The sequence below is a fragment of the Halictus rubicundus genome, chromosome 12 (genome assembly GCF_050948215.1).
Source record: "Halictus rubicundus isolate RS-2024b chromosome 12, iyHalRubi1_principal, whole genome shotgun sequence".
In the NCBI taxonomy this organism is placed as follows: Eukaryota; Metazoa; Arthropoda; class Insecta; order Hymenoptera; family Halictidae; genus Halictus; species Halictus rubicundus.
Genome location: NC_135160.1, coordinates 2,097,491 through 2,107,081, shown reverse-complemented (window position 1 = coordinate 2,107,081; position 9,591 = coordinate 2,097,491). Strand labels below are relative to the sequence as shown.

Below are 9,591 nucleotides of genomic sequence, written 5' to 3'. Positions count from 1 at the left end.
TGTTCATCTGTACTATCTTCGTTGACCTTGATCCAATAGAGTTGTCACAACCACTGCCTATTTTACTGACCACATTATCATAAATTTTCATTTGCTTCGAATTGCTTCATCAGAATTCGAGAGATTGATTAGTTTTACTTTCCCAGGTTTCCATTTATTATTGGTATGTTTCTTGTTCTTAGGTTTGTTGTTAATTTTGTTTTTATGTGGTAATATCTTAATGCTCTTATGACCCTTGAAGCCATTTAGGCAATTTAAGGTGTCTTCTAAATTTTTATATCGTATAAAATAGAAACCAAATTGACCACCTGAACCCTTTATAGTCGCGGAGCCATAAACGGAAAACATTTTCTTGATTTCGTCTTCACTTATCCCTTTAAAATTCCAGAAATGTATTACGTATGAATCATTTCTTCTATCGTAGTAATGTTGGTAATTCATATATTTATAAGACTTTTCACAAAGTTCCAGTAGAAAATACAAATATTCTTTCGTTTTGACTTTATGTTGTGTTCGCGACGTTAGCGTCCTTCGGCTTTCTTCAACGCCGATGAGACCACCTCTTTGGTACCGGTACCCGGACACTAATAAAATTCGAAAAGCCTTAAGCGCGTGCCTAGGGGATTTTATCTTGTGGCGCAAAGATCCCCACATTTTTAACAAATGTTAAGTAAAATTCGACCGATTTTCTCGTTGACATATGAATTGAAGATATTAATAACTAAGAGCTTTATTCTAAATTTGGTCATCTTATATGCACCAACATAACAATGGTTTATGGTTTATGGTTTATTCTTCCCTTTATATATATCCTACAAAGATGGCGTTGGAGAGCCGGAGCTCTATCTGCCCACTACAAAAGACGGTCCTTACATATTATTGTTAATCTAATTACTTATATATTATAAATGTAAATACATGTGCAATATACTCCTTTCACCTTATTTTATCCATTATATAATCAATATTCAACACCAATAATCCGCGCATCTACCCAAACATATATAAAATATATAGAAATATAACAAATGCTCTGAACTAAGAAATAATACTTGTACTCCAATTTTCGTTTTCTCTTCTCTAGAGGTACGTTTAGATTGCTCTGTCTATTTGTGTTAAAAATACTGCTATTGCCCTCAAAATGGACTCGTCTATCTTTTTTAATATACTAATAACTTCCTCTTCTAGTTCTATATCCTTTTTAGCAAAGGTTCTCATTAACTTTCCTCTTTTTCCCTGTGTAAATAGGACAACTCTATATGATATGATCTATAACTTCATTATCGTGGCCATATTCACATGTTGTATAATTTATATAATTTTTCCTAGCTAGGGAACTTGCTAAGTTGTAATGATTGGCTCTGATCCTGCTCAGCGTGTTACAACTCTCTCTGGTACCGGCAGAGATGAAATGAGAGTGCTGATGCCCGGGATTTTTTTTTTTTTTTTTTATTTTTATTGCTATTAATATTAACAACAATAATACAAAGACTTGAGTCCACTCGGACCCATTAGCCGCAAATATATGCTTCTCTTATACCTATATACATAACGATTTGACTTACCCGGGATTTTAGTGTCCCCGGTATAGTGCTGCCCCCTAGACTAATTTTTAGCCTGGACCAGAACCTGCATCATCTTTTTGTCTGGACACCGACCAGATATTTAGGAAGACTGCCAGCCTTACGGGAGAATGTGTCGCTCGAAAAATACGGTGATTTCTACCGCCCTCTAGGATAGATTTTGGCTGGAGTAAGAAACAGAAGGCCAACGACGGTATTTCGTCGGTGCAGAAGACCACTAAGGAAATTCTAATCGGTGAGAAGGTGAATCATCGCGGACCCATGTCGATTATCAAATGTTACATTCTCCGACCAGAGTTGGGCAAAATATTTATCTAAATAAAAATTTCGAATAACGAATAAAAGTTCCCACCTGGGACCCACTTTGAGACTCGCAGTTTAACACGGGGGCTGGCAGTCTTTATATATATCTCGTCGGTGACGTAACTGGTCAATCATTTGTATTTGACCAGATTTGATCATTTTTGTGGATCTAGTTCCAACATTTATGTAAATACGGCATTATATAAGAAACAATGAAACTTTAATCGTCAATATCTCGAAAACTATTGAGTATCTGCCCCTATAATGGTATATATTCGTGAACAGGAGAACGAGATCTATAAGTGTGCAAAATTTCAACAGAATCGGTGACCCGAAGGTCGTGGCCTCTCCTTTTAGCCTTGGAATCAGGCGTCTGGAAGTTGCGAATGCGTTTGCTTGTACGGTCTGATTTGCAACTCAATGTCGATTGTTAGCATGCCATAAAACTCCAGATGTGACACAGTAGGGATGTGCGGGCCGGCTCGTGAATCGGGCACTCGAATCGGGACACGTCGAGCGGTTCGAGCCTTTCGGACGGCCCATGACCCGACTTCATCGAGCGCGTTCGAAAAGAATCGGGCAAGTTCGGGCGAGCGAGTTATCGCAATACCCAAGATTCAACTCTGCGTTGTTTTTGAAATAGATAATGGTAATAATAGTATTTCATTTGTAACTTATAACGTGATTTTTAATATATTTGATTTTTTTAATAACTACATTAGGTATATTCGGCAAGTATGTGCGTAACCTTTATTTGTATTAATATTTGAAATAATGCACGTTTCACGTGAAAAACTTAAAAGACAATATTTCCGGCATTTTGACGAATTTGTTTCGAATGAACTTACATATAAATCGATAATATCATTAACTCCTTACGGAGTTACATACACATAGAAGGTATATAAATGTGGTAAATTATCATAATTTTTTGGAGGGTGATGTTATTATTAACTGCTATATGGCTTGCTTAATATCGTGTTATTTAACTTACTGAACTAACATTAACCTTACGTAAATTGTGCAACTCCTACTGACTCCGTGAATTCATTTTCTCACGTAAGCCTCGCAGGATACTGCACAAAGATCCCTTGTTCAAGGATCTTTCCCCGAAACTTGTATCGCCTTTCTCCTGAGTGTCTGCCTGCGATGTGTGAATTGGCATTGAGTGGAGTACGGCTGGTCTGTCTTCCCGCTTCTAGATCCGTACCCAAGCCCGTAACGAATTCTTAGGGCCAAGCATGCCAATAAATAACTAAAAAATGACAGTGTCTCACTCGATCGTAAAACAGATCCAGACATGATGTCTGAGCATGGGCAATCACGATGTCTAGACAATTCTAGAAAAATATAATATTAAATTCCCTACATTTCAATTTAAATAAGATAAGCTAATTTTTAAAGTAAGTGAAATTACAATCAAAGTAAATACTTTTGTCTACACGTATAACTCCACACAATCAAATTGTACAAAAATTTTAACAGCTTATAGCTGGCATAGATTATTCGAAGAAAATTATTCGAAGCGTTTGAATAGCAATACAAATCAAATTATATCGTGTTTAGTGTCATTTTAATCAGAAAAACTCCACAAATAGGTTGATGGAAGTGCTATAAAAAAATAATGAAAAATAAAGAAGTTTTGTAATTTGATTAGTAGTAGTTTCACACCGATATACCTGCTCTCGCCTCGGATCGCGCGGCTGCCGTTTATTGCACCGCTGGGCGACCGAGGTGGCACGAGCTTCTGGACCTGGGCCGACGGGGCTCGAAGCCGCTTATTCAAGCTGACGAAAATTATTCGAAATTCGGAAGAATTAGTCGTAGCCTCCGAATAACAGTACAGATAAAAAATAAAAATTTAATTTGAAGCTTCAAATATAAAAAAGTATTTTTATTCGTCGGATAAATTCTCATCTAATAAAATTATTTATTCGACACTCGTCCAATAAAGATGCTTTTTTTTATTCGAACCTTCAAATAACAAATAAAGATAAAGTATCTTTTATTCGAATTTTTATTTAAATAATTTTTTATCCCAAATAATGCCCATCTCTGCGAGGGCCGTTAGCACCGTGAAAGATTTACTTAATATTTAATTGAATTTAATAATTACAAAGAGTGTATCATGAACAAAGTGCATGCACTTGGAACTGTTACAGAAATATGTAAGATCACCCTTTCGATGAAGTATCGAATGAGGTTTATAACACGAGCGACTGGAATCCGCCTCTTTTGAGGAGTTTAGTACACACTGCATGTTTAGCCTTCCTTTAATTAGTTTTGGAGGCAGGTCTCTGGAAGTTGTGGATACATTCGCTTGTATGGTCTGGCTTGCGAGTTAGCGTACCATAAAACTCCAGATGTGACACAGAACACAAGTAGGTGTGCTGGGCGCTACGTCACCAACGCACTAAAGGACTGAAATGAAGGAAACACACTTTTGTTTTTTCAATGATCGTCGCAGAAATTGTTCTTCCTTGAATATGGATGGTACTATGGTATCGAGTTGTAAATGAGTGTTAAACAGAGCTGCAATGCAGCCCATAAAAAATTAGTAGAACGGTGAAATAAAGAGTAAACTAGAATGTTTTCGACTAAAATTATTTAAAAATAGTTCTAATATGTTTTTAAAGTAATCTAGTAAAAATCTTATGGTGCTGAGGTGGAAAAAATATTTATTCATGAAAGAAAATTTTTTTCAATTAATAATAACAGTAGCTAAATATATGAAAAAATTTAAGATAGTGTTGATGACAATAGCTCATTATTAAATTAATTTTCAGGGTGGTCGCTTTGAAACTTCGATATGAAATCTGTATTTGTTCGATTTTTTCCGGGTTTTCCATTTTTTACAACTAGAGTTTGCAACTACAAAATTGGAAAGAAATAAAATACGTATCATTACAATTAATATTATTCTTAATTTATATTAATTAGAGATTTTGTACCCAAGATTTACATGTTAGTTACATATTTCATATACAACAATTAAGCTGTACGTTCTAATCTTGGTTAAAAAAATAATGTGCGTTCGGTTTTATGCTAAAAGACGACACGGTTATGTTCCAGGAAAGACGACACGGTTCTGTTCCAGGAAAGACGACACGGTTCTGTGTCATGCTAAAAGACGACACGGTTCTGTTCCAGGAAAGACGACACGGTTCTGTGCCATGCTAAAGCGGCGATGTCACGAAAGTGGGAACGCCGAAACCCCGGGCGTGAGCACTCTCCTATCCTCTCTGATCATATCATATAGAGTTGTCCTATTTACACAGGGAAAAAGAGGAAAGTTAATGAGAACCTTTGCTAAAAAGGATATAGAACTAGAAGAGGAAGTTATTAGTATATTAAAAAAGATAGACGAGTCCATTTTGAGGGCAATAGCAGTATTTTTAACACAAATAGACAGAGCAATCTAAACGTACCTCTAGAGAAGGAAAACGAAAATTGGAGTACAAGTATTATTTCTTAGTTCAGAGCATTTGTTATATTTCTATATATTTTATATATGTTTGGGTAGATGCGCGGATTATTAGTGTTGAATATTGATTATATAATGGATAAAATAAGGTGAAAGGAGTATATTGCATATGTATTTACATTTATAATATATAAGTAATTAGATTAACAATAATATGTAAGGACCGTTTTTTGTATTGGGCAGATAGAGCTCAGGCTCTCCAACGCCATCTTTGTATGATATATATAAAGGGAAGAATAAACGATAAACCATAAACCATTATTATGTTGGTGCATATAAGATGTTCAAATTTAGAATAAAGCTCTTAGTTATTAATATCTTCAATTCATATGTCAACGAGAAAATCGGTCGAATTTTACTTAACATTTGTTAAAAATGTGGGGATCTTTGCGCCACAAGATAAAATCCCCTAGGCACGCGCTTAAGGCTTTTCGAATTTTATTACTGTCCGGATATGGATCGATCCGATTCGTGATATGTGTACATATTTATTATCTTTTAATCTCATCTCACTTTATCGTAAAGTGTATACTTGAAACATCTTCCTTTTGAAGGAGTTACGTGCGGATTTTAATCATTAATGTTGTCCACGTTCGTGTAATTCAGTGTCTTTCTAATTTTTCGGGTAAAACCTAGTTGACAGATTTTCTGTTTCGTAGATCTAATATGACGGTTACAGTGTTCGTTAGAGGGGCACTTTTAATTCCGAGGGAATTTCTATATTTTGGTAGAAATATATCGCGTTTGTATCATCGTCATCGAAAATTGTATCCCTTGAACAGTTGTCTGTTAGGAAAATGTTTGTCACCCTCTTTTGCTACCAATATTTACACTATACAGAGGACATGTCATAGCGTTGATAAAAGCAAAATGGAAAGTATTCCCGGTGTTTTGACGAAGCAACAAGCAAAAGAATTGGCCTCTAAACTTACCACAGAAGAACGTAATCTCATCGTAAATGCTATAGAGGAATGCAAATCAGATGAAGACAAGGCTAAATACCAAGGTAACTATATACTATCATTAATTGTAAGATTTTACTTATGTCATGGACTCATTATTTTAACATTACGGTAACTTGAATCACCTATGCCAGTTATACCGATATGTTCTCTAGATTTAATAATTTTTTTCTAATTAAGATCAGCTAGCACCCTTTCGGATGTGCAATAAACTTGGAAGACCTGCAAAAATACCATCGTTAGGTGATGTGGACGCTACTGGCAAATATTGTCGAGTACCTGATGATTGGCTCTTACGCAAATATGGTAGGAACATCAAACCATTAGTTTTTGTTATTATTGATTTACAGAATTTATAATATTAAGGCAAACCTAATAACCATTCCATATTGCTAGTATATGTTAGTTTAATGAACCTAATAAATCATTTAATTAATGGATGGCAACTTAGTATGTTATATTTAACATATTAATGATAAAAAGAAAATATTTCTTATGATACTACAAGTCAGAACGATTTCCATTATTCTTTAACAATATAAAATTTTTCCTTTCATCGCAATCTACATGGATATCACGCTGTAAGTCTAATGCATGTTGAGTCAAATATTCTCTCGAACTTATGTGTCCTAATTTCTTCACTTGCTTCTTCTACTTTGACTGAACTTTCTGGATATTTGAAAAAGACATCCACAGAGTCACACTCTTAGGTAATATACTACATTTGATGTGCATATTCTTGCTAATATCTTTAATCTAGTATATACAATAATGTTTTATACCAGATTAAAAATTGTTAAAGTCATTTAAGGTATCTGTACATTATTATTATTGTTGTTATCTCTAGGTAAGAACATAGTATATAACTTTTAAATTTTATACATATCTTTCCCATGAAATATACATGCCTTATAACCCTAGAATTCTTACAAATTTATCCTGGAAAAATTGTTTTTGTGAAGAAAGTTGTATAACTCTTGAATATACTTACACATGTATATTGTACTTTGCAAGCAAAATAGTGTATGTTTCTACATTAAATTAAATTTTTATTTACATGTATTTATAAAATAAAATTATGCATAACTCTTACATTTAGAGTAAAAAGGAATTTCACTTTTGTTAGGTCTCTTTTATTACAATTGAGAATACTGGATTATTCCTTTGCAGTTATTTAAATTAATTACTGTTCTATGATCATCTGTTACCTTTCTCTTGCACAGTGTTCTTCACATATAACAACAGAAACTTCAGAATATTAAACTTTCAATTCTTATGTATGCAAAAATAAAGAATTTTTTGAGAATTTCTTAAAGACTGAAAATAATCAGAATTTAAATATACTCCTCCTGCCCTTCTTAAGAGTTCTAGGGATAAATAGCAATATTTCTTAAATAATTGCAATAATAACTAATTCATATATTTGTGTTAAATAATTTGAATACAATTACAGCATTATATTAAATTAATTAATTCAACAATGAACACAGCACAGCATGATTTAAAACTGAAGAAACACATAAAAGTGGATTCAGCTTCTTCAAAATTTATTTTTTACACGTTTACTTCACCAATAATTGCAATAAAAATGTTTTTATAAATACAATTTTCACTATTTGTTTTACTATCAAATTTTCACAAACTTGCATGATTGTGAGAATGCACCTTCTATAGTATTATAGAATACGTTGCTAAGAATATTGCACAAAACTTCTTGTACACCTAATATGTAGATATTACACCATTTACAATAGTACTCCTAAATGTAAATATATCTGTTAGGTGAAAAGAATGTACTTTTATTTCAATAAAGTTTTATTTCCTAAACTCTTGTGTATTTGATTAATTAATAGTCCTAAGAAATTTCTTAAACGTTTTGTTAAATAAAATTTCAATTGAATTCAGCAAGTATTTTGTAACATAAAACAATCAGAAATAATTGATACTTAAAAATGCTTTTTAATTCAATACATTGCTTATACAAAAAAATAAATGCATGAATGATAACAGCTTTATGTTTCGTAAGTAACATGAAGACTATATTTCTAATAATTAAGTAATTTGTTGTTAGATTTTCAATTAATTACACATTACAAAGTTTTTTCTACTGAAATACGTGTATTTATATTTTGCTCTTTCGCGTTACAGTTGAAAATGTTCCAGGACCGTCCACAAAAAATCTAATATTAGGTACGATGTTTGATACTAATTATATTTTTGAAACTTCATGTTATATGTAAATGATAGAGTAGTAAAGTAGATGATAGGACAATTTCTGAATTTCAAATACAAAATACATATTTTGACTGAATGCTATGGTAATAATGTTAGGTAATATATTTTTCCAGTTGCAATTGCGAATGCAATTCCATTCATCGGCTTTGGTTTTCTTGACAACTTCATCATGATTATAGCTGTACGTATTATAATCTTATACAATTTATATTTCAATGTGTAAGTCGCTATTTTCAGGGAGATCAAATTGAACTAATGTTAAACAAAAGATTTCCAATATCGACCATGACAGCCGCAGCATTAGGAAACACAGTGTCCGACATAATAGGAATTGGATCTGTACATTATGTAGAAGTTTTAGCACAAAAAGTTGGATTTGAAGCACCTAAACTCACTAACATAGAATTAAATCTACCTAAAACAAAACTAGCTGCAAATATGGTATGATATCTTAGTTATTTATACTTTTTATCTTCAAAAACATTATGTTAATAAATTACTTCAGTTAAAACAAGAAAATAATGTATAAAATACTTTAGGGACGAGTTGTAGGAGTTACAATTGGCTGTCTCATTGGGATGTCACCTATACCCATTTTTAATTTTTTTAACTTTCCAAATCATAACGAATGAAGGTATCTGTACTAAATGTTTAAAAATTTTAATCTTATTACAAGGGTACTACTCTTTGCATCGAATTAATGTATAATAATATCAAAACGAACCATCCATTTATATAGTCTGTATAATACAAATCAAGCTTTTGTAATTTTTTTTGCTATTTTAATTTATGACAATCATAGTGTTTGTGTAATATAATATAATATGTTATAATATAATATAATATAATATAATATAATATAATATAATGTCTATACCGTTACATGTACTTAATGTATGAATATGTATAAAGAAATGTATTATCAAAACTGTACTAATAGCACTAGTGATAGATGTACCATTAGAGTTTTCTATTATTTAGTTGAATTCCTTCTATTAATCAAACTCCAAGAAGGTTGTAAAAG

At 32.5% G+C, this 9,591-nt stretch overlaps 1 protein-coding gene across 2 annotated transcripts; it reads left to right on the top strand.

Annotated features, from left to right (window-relative positions):
- The first annotated feature begins 5,829 nt into the window (after positions 1 to 5,829).
- LOC143359516 (uncharacterized) lies at positions 5,830 to 9,524 on the top strand. Of its 2 annotated transcripts, none has more exons than XM_076797489.1 (7): positions 5,830 to 5,961; positions 6,030 to 6,376; positions 6,513 to 6,638; positions 8,496 to 8,522; positions 8,681 to 8,748; positions 8,805 to 9,008; positions 9,107 to 9,524. In XM_076797489.1, exons 1-7 carry the CDS (start codon positions 5,951 to 5,953, stop codon positions 9,197 to 9,199), a joined length of 876 nt encoding a protein of 291 aa, XP_076653604.1. In that variant the 5' UTR covers positions 5,830 to 5,950; the 3' UTR covers positions 9,200 to 9,524. The 2 variants fall into 2 exon arrangements, with proteins under 2 accessions (XP_076653604.1, XP_076653603.1); XM_076797488.1 differs by having other exon boundaries at positions 8,481 to 8,522.
- Positions 9,525 to 9,591: the final 67 nt, after the last annotated feature.

What these genes read in the sequence shown, in the direction of transcription:
- LOC143359516 (XM_076797488.1), top strand. An exon ending in TTGGCTCTTACGCAAATATG is followed by an intron (nt 6,639 to 8,480) that starts GTAGGAACATCA and finishes TTCGCGTTACAG; the next exon opens with TTGAAAATGTTCCAGGACCG. An exon ending in ACTTCATCATGATTATAGCT is followed by an intron (nt 8,749 to 8,804) that starts GTACGTATTATA and finishes CGCTATTTTCAG; the next exon opens with GGAGATCAAATTGAACTAAT.